At 48.7% G+C, this 17,528-nt stretch overlaps 1 protein-coding gene across 2 annotated transcripts in view; it reads right to left on the bottom strand.

The window, feature by feature from the left end:
• Window positions 1-17,528, bottom strand: part of LOC147614926 (protein unc-13 homolog) — a 207,599-nt gene that overhangs the window by 139,657 nt on the left and 50,414 nt on the right. For both annotated transcript variants that reach the window (XM_086780241.1, XM_086780242.1), the window contains exons 7-10: window positions 2,676-2,843; window positions 2,246-2,356; window positions 1,867-2,076; window positions 1,684-1,785 (exon numbers count right to left, since the gene is read on the bottom strand). In XM_086780241.1, the coding sequence (XP_086636367.1) occupies window positions 1,684-1,785; window positions 1,867-2,076; window positions 2,246-2,356; window positions 2,676-2,843 (591 nt within the window). The remainder of the gene's footprint in view (window positions 1-1,683; window positions 1,786-1,866; window positions 2,077-2,245; window positions 2,357-2,675; window positions 2,844-17,528) is intronic.

Raw genomic sequence — 17,528 nt, 5'->3', positions numbered from 1 at the left:
CAGAAGGGGAGATCAATGAGAACACTCTCACGGCCATCAAAGAAGAGATCTCCAAGGAGATCACAAAGGACATGGAGGGAAAACTCGAAGCCAAGCAGTCAGGATGGGTTGAGGTGGTCAAGAAGAACATCCGCAAAGAAGTGAGGGAGGAGACTCAAAGGGAAGAACATCAAATCATTCACACTACCATTGAGGAGGAGAAGATGAGGCATGCCCGCCGCCTCAACATTCGCGTCACAGGTATAGCTGAGACACCCAACTCCACTCCCGAGAAAGATGGACAGCTTCTATGCATGAAGCTACGCTACAGGGAAGAGGACCCTCTCCCCTTCACCAAAGCATGGAGAGCCGGGAAAGACTCAACACGCAAGCGAGCCCTCATCCTACAGTTTGCAGTTTGCAGGAGAGATGGAGAGGGTCACCTTCATGAGGAAGAGGGTCATACTACGAGGTTTAGAGGGAGCTCCTATTTTCTTGGATGATGATCTCACGAGGATGCAGCTCGAGCATAGGAGAGCTTGCATGCCACGAGTCTTACACGCGAGGAGAGAAGGCAAGAAGGCCTTCTATCGAGATGGTCGGGTCATCATTGATGGATTAGCGGTTTGGGGCCTATGGGACACAAACCAGGCCACTGACAAAGATACACATGGCAGTATGGAACTGTAATGGTTCACTATGGGTGCAGCCTGGACGACTGGAGCATGCCAGATATGGGCCTAGGGCGGCCACACCAGAGGACAGGATATGCCAGCTCTGTCACACAGAGCCCGAGACAGAGGACCATTACATATGTCGATGTCCCGTGTACTATGAGATTCGGGGGAGGTTCCACTGCCTCTTCTGAGCTGGGTTCGGACCACTTTCCAAGATCATGGACTTCCCGGATCATCAGAGATGCCTGGGACTTTTTCTTCTATAGCTCCGTAGACACAGGGAGTCCTTAGTGAGATCCAGATCAATTGTACTTGCTCGAGGACCAGCATAGAGAGCTCTCACTAACTTCTTCCAAACCAACACTCCGAGGGCTGATCCACCCATCATACCCAGACCACAGGCTAGTGTAGGAGCTCGGCCGAGAGGTGTGACACTCGACAGAGCCATTGAGTTATGCAGAGCTCGACACCCCAGACCCCATGGCCCTCGCCCACGGCCACGCCACCACAGGATGATCCGGGCCATCATCTCCCATCATCGTAGGACCTTCTTGCGCCAGCTCAGTTTTACCACCTTGAGCACCATGTCACAATGGCCCATGAGGGATGTATTAGGGTAATATGAGAGCTCTCTGCTCATGTACCTAGATCAAATTTTAAAGTTCTAGATTTTTGTTATCTTTCTTTATTACTGTTTTGTACCCAGGATTATGTACCTCATGGATATGATGTAACCTTTTGGTCGCATAGGTCATTTTGGCCTTTTGAAGACATTAATACAACTTTCTTTCTCTCTCTCTCTCTCTCTCTCTCTCTCTCTCTACACACACACACACACCATGGATATCCTCCATCCACCATAACCTTTCAGCAAACCCTAATACCATCAAAAAAACAGTACTGCTTTTTAAATGATTTAACATCTCTTCCACCAGAATAAAGCATACAAAATACCCCTGTAATGCTGCTAATATCAGAAAAGTGTGCAAACTTGATTTTTGCTGCTCATAGCGGAAGCTGTTCTTACCTGATAAAAGAGGACCCAGGTGTAGCACGTATCATGGACGGTCTGAGTGATTCCTAAGACACGCCATGTTGACTTCAAAAGCTCAAGAATCTCCTCAACCTCCTGTACAGCACTAAAATGAATATGGACAAACTCTTCTACAAACACCAAAGAGAATTTCTGTCCTGTAAGCTGTAATATTACCTCAACAATCTGACATCTGTCAGTCCTGTCAAAGACACTACGGAGCAGCATCTCATACAGGCGTACATTCAAATAGTATCCATCCGCCCAATGGCAGAAGTCTCCAGACTGTTCCCCACTGCCAACTCCTTCTGCAAGAGCCATGGCTATTCCCCTCAATGACTTGAGATTTTCTACACGTTGCAGTTGACAAAAAGGTGCTGGAAGTATCTGGTGAAATACATTTTCAAGACATGCTTAGTTCAAAATCTATATGCTCTTGGAAATTTGAAAATTCGGATGATGAATTGACTGTTTTAAAAAAACCAAAAAAAAATGTAAGCATCATACAGAAACATCAACTTGCTGCAAACAACACTTGAAAGGAAACTTTTTGTACCTGAGCCTGCTCAATCTTCGCTAATAACAACCTAAGATCTGCTCCCAAGCGATCAGACATATCAAGTCTCATGGAAGGATGATTCACAAGGCCCTCTTCCAGCAAATTCAGCTGAAATCATGAAGGAATCAGAAAAAAAAAGAATATCAAAAAACAAAACTAACACTCAGTTTTTCTATCCTGCTACTCAGTCAATGATGCTGCACCTCTCAAGCTCAACCCATTGGGAGCAGAGAAGCCAGAGCTTGCTTGTAGGCGAAGAAGTAAATCTGCTGAGGTGAGTGGGATTCGAACTCGAGCCACATCCCCCCCCCCCGCCCCCCCACTCCTTCCCTCCCCCTCCTCTCTTGAGAATTCGAATGCTTACCAACTCACCTATGAAGCCACAGAAAACACGCACTCATTTTGTACAAGATATGAAAATTTTTACCTGCCGTTTCTCCCAGGAGAAAAAGGACTTCTGATCTGGGAAATCTTGTAATGTCGCCACAAGAAGAAGATCAAGAGGGACTAGAAGTGTGTCCATTCTCTTTCCTACTCTACCTGCAGCAGCCCGTAGCAAAACTTCTCTTGTATGAATGTCTGTGGCCTCAGAAATCTGCAAAAAGCATGCAAAACAGTTTTTCTACATACAAGACATAGTTGAAGTAGGTAAAGTAATGGTGATATATTGTCCTAACATGAGAGAATCCAGCTACCATCTTTACAAAGAACTTTCATAAGAAAATTTCATTAAGTGCAACCATATTTTACGTTTACAAGGCCCTTAATCCGTACAAGTCACACCTTTCTTTTAAATTATTCAATCACTTCAGACTTTAAGGAAGGTCATTCACACTCTGAGCACGCATACTAGTTTAGGTGTAAAAGTTTTGGTGTGATATTTTAGGTTTACAAGGCCCTTAATCCGTACAAGTCACACCTTTCTTTTAAATTATTCAATCACTTCAGACTTTAAGGAAGCTCATTCACACGCTGAGCACACATACTAGATTAGGTGTAAAAGTTTTGGTGTGAAACCTATTACTAATAATAAGAACCATAAGATAGGCTAGGTGTAGGGTTTTATAACTTTGTATCTTCCATTGTGATGGCTAATGCAAACACGCTGAATGTTTTCTCCTCTCTTTCTCTCGCAAGATCCTTTGAGCTCCTGAGTGTTGGACAGCTACAGCTACAACTACAGCGAGAGAGAGAGAGAGAGAGAGAGAGAGAGAGAGAGAGAGAGAGACTGTGTTAGGATTTTAGCTCACAACAAAAACAGAGATGGAGGTAGACAAAGCACACAAAAGGTGAGAGTGAGAAACAGTGGAGGTGATGGAGTCAACCATCCACATATATATATCCATCCATCATAATAATATGAAAGCACAAAGCAATGGATAGAGTGTCCTTTCACACTGGATATCCAAGGGGAAAAACCACATGGGAAAAAAGGTGCCCTTGGTTAGGTTTTGTTCACACGTAGTGCTACCATAATTGTGCATTTGCCTTCAAATCTCCCCTGCAGTCTAAGTGTAAACTATACAAGGTAGTAGATCACTCTCTATATGAGAGCAAGCCTAAATCTTTTCGGAAAGCTTCAAATTTCTCTCTACGCAAAGCCTTCATAAATAGATATGCAACATTATCTTGTGTAGCGAGGTAAGATAAACTCATCTTCCCTGCATGTAATGTCTCTCTCACATAATGATAATGGATCTCAATGTGCTTGGTACGTGCATGAAACACGGGATTTTGGGCCGCAGCCATAGCACTCTAGCTATCATCGAGAATAGTAGTGGGTGTCTGCTAACACTCATGGAGATCAGCCAATAATCTCCTCAACCATACACAATCTACCGTAGCAATGAAGGTTTGTTCTATCCAAGGGGAGATAGCTTGCAACTTTATGCATATAATTTTTTTTTCCGAGGAAAGATCCTTTCATTAGTTATATAAAAAACGCCCGTAGGGCTACAAAAAATCTCTCCTGCTCATAAGAGAAAAAGAGCAGGGATTACAGCATGGCAGCCCGGGAGACTCTCCCTAGGTGCTGCAAAATACAAGCATCAGCACAATGGACTGAGAGGCTAAATCATACAATAGGGGGGGGGAAGAGCCAAACAGGTGGCCTGTAGTGCCAACGGGGGGATCCCGTGTGTAAGGTGTAGAAGGGGCCACAACGCCAAGTGGTGTGAAAGGCCTGGCGCCGCAAGATCGCCTCATCCGAGTCTCCCCGGATGCGGTCGTACTGTCCTTGCAGGGTGTGGATCAACTCCTGCCAAATCCCCCGTACAGTCTCTGCTGGTGGCTCCAATCTCCCCTCAAAGGCCGTGAAGCACCGGGCCCTCCAGGTGAACCAGATGGTGAGGCTGCTGAGGAGCTCCCATCGTAAATCCCTCTCCTGTGTCCAGCTGGCGGACGAGAAATCCGGTGCCGGAACCAGGCGAGGCTGGCCCCTAATAAATCTGATGGCCTGACTGCCCTGCTCCATCTCATAGCCCATCGCAGGCCCTGACGAGGTCGACCAAGCAGCGGCACCCCACGTAAACATACCCTCTGGAGAGAGGGGAGCCAGAATACGCAACATCCGCAGCCAAATCTGCTGCGCCTGATGGCAATCCCAAAGGCAATGTCTCTGTGTCTCCATAGGGTGGCCGCATCGGACGCAGGCCGCCGGAAGACCGCTGTAAACAAGCCAAGTGCCAACTGCTGAGCCCCTATGGGCGACCAGCCACTGAAAAGTCGAGATCCTGCGGGCCTATCGACTAGCCCAGAGCCGAGCCCAAAAATCCTCCAGGAACTCCTGTGAGAGTCCCTGCAGCCGCCAATGCCCCGCTGCCGCTGGAGAGACCGTCCTCCTCGCCGTCAAAATATGCCGCCCCAGCCGAACAGTATACTAGAAAAAGGTAATCTCTGTGGCCTCAAGGGATGCATAAGGATCATGCCACTCGTACTCCCCGGGGTCCCACTGTAGCCGGGCCAAAGGGCGCGCTGCATATGCCCATATGCGCCAATCCGGGAGCACATCTGCAGGGTCGGGGTCAATATGCCACTTCCGAGAAGCGGCGGCCACTACCCGAATCCTCTGAAAGGTGCACTCTGCAACCAAAGGCGACTCCATCTCCACACTCTGGAGTCTGCCCTCATCCTGAATCTCATAGTAGAGGCAACCGCCATCCTCAGTGCAAGCTCTGACTGCAATCAGGATCTCCAACTGTGTAAAGGCTCCCATCCACCGTGGGGCCACTGGCTCAAGAGGCGTGAACCACTCCTCTGTGAGTGCCTCCTGAATATCATCCCTCATAACCAATCCCTCTGAAGTGACTCAGCCTCTCCACCTGGATCTCCTCTGGGAGACTGCAGAAGGTCTGCTAGTCTCCAAAACTACGAGCTGGGCCTGCCGCTAAAGGTCCCCAGCCTAGACGAGGCCGAGAACCCAGCATATGACCCTGCTCCGTGCGAACCGCTGGGTTCCAGATGAGCGGCTGTCTGGCCCGCTCCTCAACACAAGAAGGAGGTCGCTGAGAGAGCCCCGGTCTCAACAGCTCCCAAGCTCTCAGGATACTCAAAGCAAATCTGTCCTCCCATCCTCTACTGAGGCCTGTCCTCCTCATCTCTATGAAGATCCAGCGAATCTCGGGTGCCCAAGTACCCCCTGCTGGGGGCGCCCGAGCCTGCAGCCGCTGCAAGAGGAGCTCTTTCCAAGGCTCAGCGCCTGGAAGCAACCCCCGAACAATAAGCTTCCCCAATAAGGCTCTACTCTGATCGACTGGATCTATAATGCCCAAACCTCCCTGAGCCAACGGAAGTGTAATAACTGCCCATGCAACCTTTGCCCGAGCTGGCTGACCGTCCCGCCCAAACCACAGAAAGTTCCTGATCAGCCTCTGTACCTGGCTGATGCAAGAGCTCGAGAAAATCCAGTAAGACGTAATGTACCACATGGTCGCTAACAGCACCTGATTTGCCACCACCACCCTTCCGGCCAAGGATAGTCGAGCTGTACTCCAATACAAAAGCTTCTTCCGAATGCTCAGAAGAAGCGAGGCAATCTGCTGCTCAGGTGACAAATCTAGGCCAATCTGGCATCCCAAATACCGCACTGCTGTGCCTAGAGGAATCCATCTAAAACCGAGGTCCGGGCTCCATGCCGGAGTGGGAGCACTACTGATCCAAAAGGCCACTGTCTTCCGCCAATTGATCAATGCTCCCGAAGCTGCACTAAAAACCTGGAGCGACTGCTCTGCCCGAAGAAGATTGGCCTCTTGGCCATGCAAAAATAAGCCCGTGTCATCTGCAAACTCAGCATCATGCATGTCCTCCCCCCGGATTGGGAGCTGCAGTCCTCTCAAACCAACCTCCTCTGCCGTCAAATACATGCTCATAGCCTCTGCAAAGAAGAGGAAAAGAAAAGGAGCGAGGGGACACCCCTGACGGACTGATCTGGTCAGCTCAAAACTCGGCCCCCGTCCTCCTGCAATCAGCACCTGGCTGCGAGCTGTGGAATACAGAGCCGCCACCCCTCTGATCCATCCTGGCTCAAAGCCCAGGCGAAGCATAGTGCCCTCTAAGAAACCCCAATCAACTCTATCGTATGCCTTCTCAAAATCGAGAAGCATCACGACCAAGTCCTCGCCAAGAAATCTAGCTCGGGCCGTCGCATCCCAGAAAGTAAAGATGTTGTCAAGGATACTGCGCTCCTTGACAAATCCTGTCTGAGTAGCATGAATCAACTCCCAGGAAGGGCTGGATCCTCAAACTCAAGGCCTTTGCTAAGACCTTGTAGACAGTATTGAGGATCATAATAGGCCTCCAATGCCGAATATCATCTGATACTCCCTCCCCCTTGGGGATAAGATAGATCAAGCCCTCTGAAAAGCTCTGCGGCATCACCCCAGTGTCCAAAACATGCTGAAAGCCCCTGCGGAGGCCTGGCCCCAAAAGGTCCCAATAGCGCATAAAAAAGACCGGCGTCAGTCCGTCCTCCCCTGGGCAACTATGTCGCGGCAGGACCCTCAAGGCCTCGGCAAGCTCAATCTCTGACAGAGGCGCACCTAGAACTGTACGCATCCGGTCTGTGACCCTCCTCTGCACATGGGCCCACACAGTCTGTCTGCATACATCTCGATCCTCACTGGCTGGCTCCGCTGAAAGCAGGTCTCTATAGAATGCAGTGGCAATGGCTCTAATCTCCCCAAGCTCAGTAGCTACCGATCCATCCGGTCTACCAAGCTGGCGGACTCCTCCTCGCGCATGACGGGGTCCAGTGATCTCAAAAAACTGTCCAGTCACTCTATCACCAAGCTGCGTCCACTGAGAGGCCTGACGACGATAGTAAAACTCGTGTCTCTGCTCCTCTACCTCTCTAACCTCCTGGCGTGCCTGGCTCAGCTGGGACGCCACCCACTCACATGCAGGCTGCTGCTCCTGAAGGCGCTGTAGCGAAGCAAGGCTTCGTCTCAGCCGATGCTCCCGCTCGCGAATCTCTCCCAGCCGTGTCAAAGCTGCAGCGTGAGAAAAGAGCTAAGATCGGTGAGTCCCTGAGCACACTGGCCCGCTGCATCCTGGTCAGAGCACTGACTATCATGCCAGATCCTCTCAATGTCCTCAGCGAGACTGGGATCTGTAAGTATCCTCTCTGGGATCCTCAACTGCAAGCTGGGCTCCCGTGTCCCCTCCTTCAATGTAAATATAACTGGCGCATGATCTGAAAATGAGGTGCCAGCGAGAATGCCGACGGAGCCCCCTCGCTCCCCTAACCAATCGCCCACATAAAAGCGATCAATCCGTGATAGATTAGTCCCTCCCTGCCGGCGATCCGACCGAGAGAAACTAAGACTGTCCTGAGACCGGGAGAAAGCCCCATGCTGCCATGTATCAGTGATCCTCAGTGACATGCAAAACCGATCCCAAGCTGCAAGCTCCGTGCCGTGCACTGTAACATGACTGCCTCCCACCCTATCTGCCGGGTCCTCAAGCATGGGCATCATTGGGCGCATAGACGTTGAGCACGCCCAATAGCTCATCATGCATCCTCAGAATGACATACTGTGCTCTACCAGGCACAATGATCCCTCGATCCACAATGGCCTGCCGCCATACATCTGCAATGACCATGCATACTCCTCCCTGTCCACCCAAAGGACCAAACCCTGCAGACCAAAAAGTGTCCCATCTACCAGGCATACTCCTCCCTGTCCACCCAAAGGACCAAACCCTGCAGACCAAAAAGTGTCCCATCTACCAAGCATCACCGAACCATATCTCCGGAACCTGCTCTCACCCAAGTGGTGCTCCTGCATCATCAAAATATCAATGCTGCCACCAACCAGGCATCTCTGAAGCTCCTGCCTCAAGCAACCACGATAGCGTATAAAATGTGCTCCGCCAAGGCCCTGTACATTCCATGAGATGATCCTCATGGATGTCCTGCTGAGGTGGATGCTGTCTCAGCCGTGCGGCGGGCCTTCGCAAGTGGCTTGGATGGAGAGTAGTCCCCATCCGAGCGGCTCCGAATCTGCCCACCCGATGTACTGCAAGAATCCCGGATCAGGCGCCAGTGGCTGTGGCCCATGGCGACTGCCTCCTGCTCTGACAGAGAAACCTCGTGTATACACACATATCCAAGGTCGCGTGCTAAGTCAGCCACTATGCGCATGATCAAATGCCGAATCCCTGAGGTATCCACACCCCCGGGATCCAAGAAAAAATGAGCCAACTCCCAAAGTCGGCCTATCACATCTGTCACCTCCAGATCACTCATGTGATGAGAAAACTCAACTGCCTGAGTCTTCAAAGTGCTGAGAGCGAGCTCTAGAGTCCACTCCCGGTCGCAAGGGCCACATAGAGAGAAAGAGAAGGCCACCGCTGAGTCTAGTGCCTCCTCTCCGCGGGCCGGAGGTATCACTACATGAACTCGGATGGGTGCTGGCTCATGGGGGCCCTCTGCTCCAAAAAGCCGTGTGAGTATAATCAAAAGCCTCCGAGCGCTGTCTAATGCCAAGGCGACTCAGCCGACTGCGGATAGATGAAATCCGTGAAGCCCTAATCGGCATAGGTCTCCTCTGCGATGCTCGAGCGAGATCAGTGCTCAGCGCTCTCCGGACTGCAGGTGAACGCCAGGGAACCGCCAGGGCCTCCCGGGAGGGAGAGGCGGGCGGAGGGGGAGGAGGGGGAGGCGAGGGGGATGGAGAGGGAGTCGCTGCCGAGACCGGAGCGGAGACGGGAGGAGGCGATGGTGGAAGCGAGGCTGTGGGGGGGGGGGGCGGGGGTGGGGGTGGGGGGGGTGAAGGAGGGGGTGCTGGCATCTCCTGGTCCTCAGTCGTCGCCGCGGGGGTCTCCTCCTCGAGGGGAGAAAAGCTGTTCCTCACGGGAACCCAGTGAGGCTGAGACTGTGGCTGCTGCAGCAGCGATCTCTGGGCGTGCTGCTATGGCTGTCTCCCTCGGCGGCGCCCCTGTCCAGGCTGCCACTCCGAGGTCTCTGTGGCCTGAGCAGGTGTCCCGGAGGCAGCCTGCCGAGCCGAATCTGTGGGCGGGCCATCAGTAGCCTGCTGCTGTGGTGAGGATCGGGGTCTCCTGCGAGGGCAAGCCTTGGCCAGATGACCGACCTGCCAGCAAATGAAGCACTGATTCGGGAGCCCCGAGAACTCCACTCTCTGATCTATCCATCCCCCCCCTATCCTAGGTAGCTGAATGACCTTAGGAAGGGAGGAGATGTCAGCAGACACCAACACTCTGACCGAAGGTAGCCCAGCTGCTCTGGCCACCACTGAAGCTGCTGAGGGGCCAGTCTCTAGTACCGAGCCCACCAATGCTCTGAGCCTGGAGAGGAGCGGAAGATACTCCCGGCGGAGTCCAGGGAAGCAAACTGTAACATGGAAGAGGCGCTCTCCCTGCTCCGCCGCTGCTGGGTCAAATCCATGCTGCCAAGGTCTGAAGAAAGCCCGAGCACCCCTGATGTCCAGGGGACTCATGGCAAGGACCTTGGCAACGCTCTGGGCGGCCTCGAACTCGATCTGATAATGTCCCCGACCCAGGAGCTGTACATCCAGGATCTTGCCCACATCTGCAAGAAGGCGAGCCTGAAGAAGATCCCTGATCTCCCCTCTGCTGGGGCGAGTGCCGACTATACGGCAGATGGTGGAATGAGCTTGGAGGCGTTCCACCTCTACGGTGAGGCTCGCTCACTCTTCCGGCGAAAGAGAAAGCCTGATGGGGATGTCCTCGGGGGCGGGCGAGGGGGCTGCGGATGAGTCCCTCTGAGGCGAGGCGGGAGGAGTCTCCATCAGAGTCTGAAGCTCAGGCGAAGGCGAGGCGAAAGCAGAAATCCTGCAAGAAACGGGCTGCACACAGAGAGGCGGAAGACCGAGGAAAAGGAAAAAACAAAACCCCCTGGGGGTGAAAAACAGCACGAAAGAGGAGGGAGGGGGCGAAAAGTCGAAGGAGAAGCCCTGGGGGGGGGGGGGGGCGGCAGCAACGCGAAAGGGAGGGGGGGCGGGGCGCTGCTGAAGAGAGGTGGGCGCGAACAGGCGAAGAGGGGGGGGGGGGGGGGGGCGAATAGGCGAAGAGGCTAGGAGGGGGGGGGGGACGAGATGGCGAGGAGGGGGGAGGCGCAGCAACGATGAAGGGGGGGCGCAAGAGGGCGAGTGCGCAAGAAGAAGGGGGGGGGGGCGCAATGGCGAGAAGAGGGGGGGGGGGCAGAAGCGATGGCAGGCGGGGGGAGGAAGGAAAGGGACGCGAGGGAGGGAAGGCGAGGGGCGAGGGGCGCGAGCGCAGGGGTGAAGGCGGGAGCTTCAGCGAGCAGCGTGAGATCCAAGCTTTATGCATATAATGATTCAGACTAGTGGGAATTGTTTTTTCTTGGCAGTTCATGCATATCTTGGTTGATTAAAAAGAAACATCTACTCACGAGGTTAAATAAAAGGCAATGCTTTGTGCCTAGGTTGTGCATGAATTTTCTCAACAACGACACCCCAAAAGCTATGTCACACCTCATGTTACACTGCTTGGCTATAAATGAGATATCCCACTGCTTGGCTATAAATGCCAGCTTCAAAAGGTCCACCAATGTCGTGCATGCTGAGCCATAAACCTGGCTCTACCGGAGTAGAAATCTTCCATGTGAAACCTTTTCAACAAACTCTTTATGCACTTAGTTTGCTACATAACAATGCCTTCATCTCTGTGCATAAACTAAATGCCTAGATAGTAGTGTAAAGGCCCCAAATCTAACATATCAAATTCAGCTTTCAAATCAGCCTTGAAGTCTGAAATTTTTCACAAGTCCCTATCATGAGCATGTCATCTACATACAAGATGACTGAGAATACTAGCACCAGTTTTCTTAACATACAAGGTGGTTCCCCCACACTATTCGCATAACCCTGGCTGGTCAAATAAGCATGTATTTTATCATACCAAGCTCTCCGAGCTTGTTTCAAACCATACAATGCTTTGTGTAACCTGCATACTTTATGTTCCTCGCTAGAAACTTCAAAATCAATGGACTGATTTACATATACTTCCTCTTGCAAATCCCCATTCAAGAATGTTGTCTTGATATCCAACTGATGCACTTTCCATCCTTTATGTGCAACCAATGCAATTACTGAACGGATCATAGTCATCCTGGAGTAGATCCTGGAGTAGGAGCGAAAGTTTTCACATAATTTATTCCCTTTTTTTGAGAATAGTCTTTAGCCACAAGTCGTGCTTTGTACCTATCAATACTACCATCAAACTTTCTTTTGACTTTATACACTCATTTTGTTCCAATGACATTCTTGCCCTTTGGCAAGTCTACAAGATCCCATGTATTGTTCTTCATGATAGAAGAAATCTCATCCTGCATGGCTTGCACCGAGTGCTTATTCTCATGCGATTCTTCATAAGTAGAAGGCTGTTCTGAATCAAAGAGACCCCCCATGGAAAATGCAGACTCCCCATGATGTACATTCAATGCATGGCTAGAACTAGCCCTTGTTCTTTTTGTCAGTGGAGCTGAAATTTTGCTATCTTGCAAGGTTTTCCACAACCATCTAGGCACAAATTTGGCTCCTTGTATGGCTGTTTGCTCTTCCTTGACAACATCTTCAACCTCTTCCATAGAAGGGGGCTGATTTGCTGGTTCTTCCATGTCTTAAATCTTGTTCACAACGTGAGGCATATCTTGAAAAGGGGCTGGCTGAACTGAATCCCCACTAATGGCTATGGGTAAAAGCCCATCAAACATGTCATGTGAGCCTATATCATGACTTTTACACAAGCTAAGAATGGGCTGAACTGAATTTTCAGCGAATACCACATCTCTACTGACAAAAATCTGGCATGTCACTGGATTATAGAGACGGTATCCCTTGCTCTCATTGTTGTAGCCCACAAAGATGCATTTGATTGCTTTATCATCTAGCTTTGTTCTGAGTTGCTCTGGCACATGAGCATATGCCAAACACCCAAATGTATGCATGTAATCCACTTTGTCTTTCTATTGTTCCAAGCCTCAAATGGTGTTATGGTCTTCAAAGCTTTTGTTGGGCACCTGTTCAACACATGAGTTGCACACATGATGGCTTCCATCCAAAAGGTATGAGGCAACTTCTGTGTTGTCACCATACATCGCGCCACCTCCACGAGAGACCTGTTCTTTCTCTCAGCTACACCATTCCGTTGTGGTGTATAAGGCATAGTGCACTAAAGTTTGATGCCCTTCTGAAACAAATAATCCTTGAATGCATTAGACATGTATTCTCCCCCTCTATCTAAGCAAGGTGTCTGTACTTTACATCTAGACATATTTTCAGCCATTGCCACAAAGTATTGAAAGCATGAAAACACACATCTGTTTTTGCTTTCAAAGGATATACCCAAGCAAAACTTGAGTAGTCATCAATGAATGTGACAAAGTTAAGATGCGTCCCCATGGACGGTGTCCGCATCGGACCACATACATCACTATGTATAAGCTATAATTTATTTTCAACTCTAGTAGCTCCATCCTTGGGAAATGGTTTGCAATGCATCTTTCCCAGAATACACCTCTCACATACATGTCTTGTTGGAGACTCAAGAGGCGGCATATTGTCAACCATAAGATGCTTCTGCAAAAGCATCAAACTCCCAAAGTTTACGTGTCCGAAACGAGCATGCCATAGTTCTGTGTCATGCATATCATGAGTGGGGGCAACCACTGTATGTGCATCATATGAACACTTGTTGTAGCTGTCTAGGAGCTTATACTAGCCATTGCATCGTGTTCCAGAAGTTACTATAGCATAACCCCATGAGACTTGAAGGGTCGTTGACTAAACACCTCTTATCTGCAAATTCAACCACCAAACCTTGATCGGTTATGGCTAAAATAGAGAGCAGATTTTTCTTCATCTCCAGAACATACAATACATTTGTCATGGATACATTTGCACCATTGGCTGCAACAAGCATGACCTTGCCTATCCCTTTCAATGGATAACAAGAATGATCTGCACATGATAGAGTGCTGCCATCAGAAGCATAAACCAAGTGCTAAAATACATCTTTGCAAGATGTGATATGGCTCGAAGCACCACTATCAAAATACCAAATTACATCCTACTGTGGGATGCAATCAAAGACATATCATGTTCTATAGCACTTGGTGTGTCACTATTGCATGTGACCAAAGATGTCCACTTCTCATGGACTACAATGGCAAATTGCTCTGCTTTGTCATTAGAACGGCCAACTACTGCATTACCTGCATCTTTCTTCTTTTATTTTACCATCCGCTTTCTACATTCATTTATGTAGTGGTCACGCTTATGACAGTAGTGCCATTTGCCCTTCTTTTTGGACTTGCTGGCATCCCCTTTTTTAGACTTCTCACAAGAGGGCTGTCCATGACAAGCCTTATTCGACCGGTGTCCTCCATGCTTAAAGCTCTTTGCTTTCCCTTTGTCCTTGGCTGAAAATGCCCTGTCACCACCACATTTGCTTGATTCTCTTGTTTGTTCTTCCTGCAAGAGCAAACCCACCAATTCTTCAAAACTTATAGGTTCAACACCTCCTCTCACGGATGAAAATCCAAATACGAGGGAGGCAAAGAATGCAATGTATTGGTGACCAGCTGTTTGTCTGGGATAACCTCATCAATGTTCAGCAAAACTGGTCTTGCAAATCTTTCACTTTGGTGACCGTACCTAGTACATTGTTTCCGAAGTGCCCCATGTAAGCTTTGCTATCGTGTAGGACCAAATATGCAAAATGATAGACCTTTTGACTATCAAAGACATGGCCTCCCTGGAAGCCCATCCTCTTTGCTCTTGCGCAGGAGCAAGAAGTACTACCTCAACTCTTGGGGCTCTTTGAGCAGCTCCGCTCTGCGGTGTTGCTAGTTGCAAAGGTAGGTGGGCGTGAAACACAATGCCCCAAAGCTCTTTGGCTACCAGAAGATTCCAAAGCTTGAAACTCCACAAGGAGTAGTTTGATCCATCTAGCTTATCCTCCTGGGGTAGCACACCAAATACATATATCACATTTTGGGCCATGATGTCAGAATCCACATTAATACTTGCACGTAAATCAAAAAGCACTTATGTGCACTACCCCGCAACCCAATGTTCTTGTGCAAACTTTCTGCCTGCAAAAATGCCAACCTCAAGCAAGAGTATTCTTGTTGTAGATTCTATGTGGGGTCCAAAAACACTCAATGTGTGTACATGTGTTTCAAATCTCTGCCCTGTAACCTTAATACATGCTCCAAATAGAAAAATGCCCAAATTTTGCATACAATATTGGCTTCAATTTGTGCTGAATTTCATAAATTTTAGAAGAGTCCCAAAAGTTGTATACAGATATGACTTCAATTTGCACTGAATTGCATGGATTTGAGAAAAGCCCCCAAAGTTGTCAGTTTGTATTGTAGTACATGCAAACTTAAAGCCTCATGAAATGACTGGATTCACAAGTGCAGACCCGTAGACCTTCAACAAAGAGGAGCTAGTTGGCGACGGCATGCTCCAGGCAATGGTGACGATCTAATAGGTTAGGTGCAGCTGGCAACAACACCTAGTCAGGTAGGTACAGGAAATGACAGCTGGTTTGTACAGCAAGTGAGGGCAATTGGTAGGTACAATAGGCACATGGCAACGGGACAGCGGCTGCGATGGCGATGATGAACTGAGATGGCAATTGTGATAGCGACGGAATGGCCTGAGATGGACAACAACAGCGATGGAGGAAAGGACAGAACAGCAACGCCTCTCTTTGTGATGCGTCTGAGGATGCCCCTCCCCCTGCCCGTTGTGCATTTGGTTTGCTGCGGTGTGCAGGTTTGTTGTTTGGGAGGATGGTTTTTTTACCCAGTGGGATGCTTTGGATCTGTGGTTGCTAACCGTGCCTAGGGCACAATGGTACTTCCAGAGTTTTTTGGATTCGGATCAGAATCAGGTTGGGCTTGTACCAGTCCGACATCTTTTTTCAGAGGGGGATGTGGAGTTCCTTTCATCTAGCGATGCCCACCTCAGTGGAGTGTGCTTATGTACAGCATTGGGCAACCCATGGTATGGAGTTTGAGCAGATGGACCCCATTTTTTCTACGAAGTCTTTACATCTTGTGATACTGACCTTTTCAGAGGATGCTTCTTTTCAACATTTGGCTACTCTTGGTACAGAGTTGGAGCAAATTGACTCTATTTCTTTTGAGGGTTCCAATGAGGAGCAGCTTGCTTCTCCCAGGATTGATAATATATATACCTAGATGAATCCAGGAACATGCCCAAATTCACCTTTTAGGAACGTGCATGTTATATACTCATGGTAGTCAACCCACGAGACTATACAACTATCAACTCCATTATGCATAGTATGGACTAGATACTACGACATCACCACTAACGTCATCAATGCCCAATAGTGGGTGTAGAACTCTGTATCAAGATATGCTCTCACACACACTCCACACACACACACACACACACACACACATAAGAGCATATATTTTCTGTCAAACCTCCGGAGATGCAGGGCAAACTCAGCCATAATGAAGCCTAGCACTAAGGGAAGTAGCAAATAGAAAGAATTAGTACAGTAAATAAGTAGTTGATAGGGCAAATACACCGCTAAAGATAGAAAGAATTAGCACAATATCAACTGGCTGCAACTCGGACGAAAACTTCACGATGTGAAATATGCATGTCCGCTAATACGGCTGAATTATATACCTACATGAATCCAGGAACATGCCCAAATTCGCCTTTTAGGAACGTGCCCAAATTCGCCTTTTAGGAACGTGCATGTTATATACTCATGGTAGTCAACCCACGAGACTATATAACTATCAACTCCAATATGCAATAGTATGGACTAGATACTTTGACATCACCACTAACGTCATCAGTGCCCAATAGTGGGTGTAGAACTCTATATCAAGGGATGCTCTCACACACACACACTCCACATACTTTTTTTTTTGTAAAACCATTGAAATTGCATTATATCATAAATGTACAAAAGGGTTTGACATCAAGAGGATGTCTAAACCCTAGAACTTAAAAACAGTAGTAAAAAAGTTCTATGCAAGAACAGGGCAGTGCTCAAGAAAAGAGCCTATGCCCTATCCATCAGAAACAGTAAAAGAAAAGCTGAACACAAGAAACATCCAAATCTTCCTGATATACGGCATCATATAAGGACTGCCGCAAAGAGGCTCGGAAGAACTCATAAGGGTGCTGAAGGGGTGAATTCAGATATGCATGATTTCGTTGTAGCCAGAGGGTCCATAAGGCCCAATATCTGATCCAATGGAAGAAAAGAGAATACTGTGACAAAGAAGCTGATAACGTGCCAAACATCCAGAAAAACCTGTAGAACCTGTGTGCAGGAAATCTGAGAGAGAAAAAATAGGAGATCTTGTCCAGAAGGTCTCTGGAATATGAACAAGACCACAATAAATGCGGAATACTCTCAGTAGTATGATGACATCTTGGACAAAAAGGAGAGGCAATCCTTCTTTGAGCCAATTTCACTCCCACTGGAAAAATACCGACAATGCATCTCCAAAGAAAGAGTCTCTGCTTCAATGGCATTTTCAACTTCCATATCAATGTCAGTTTTCCTTTCCACCAAGCTAAAGACTTATCCAGATGCCAAAGAGAATTAGCATGATGAGCAATCCATGGAGGAGGTAATATCAATCAATAAGCCTGTATAGAGGTCAATAGATGCAAAGGCTGAGAGGATAATCTTGAACTTGAAGACTGAAGATGCCAATCTTGAAGCATGTCTCTTACATCCAATGTTAGAATCGGAATGAAAGGGTGTAAGA

Source organism: Cibotium barometz, chromosome 41 (genome assembly GCF_041138505.1).
Source record: "Cibotium barometz isolate CiBa-2024 chromosome 41, ASM4113850v1, whole genome shotgun sequence".
In the NCBI taxonomy this organism is placed as follows: Eukaryota; Viridiplantae; Streptophyta; class Polypodiopsida; order Cyatheales; family Cibotiaceae; genus Cibotium; species Cibotium barometz.
Note: the sequence above shows the minus strand (reverse complement) of the source record. Positions and strands in the feature narration are given on the sequence as shown.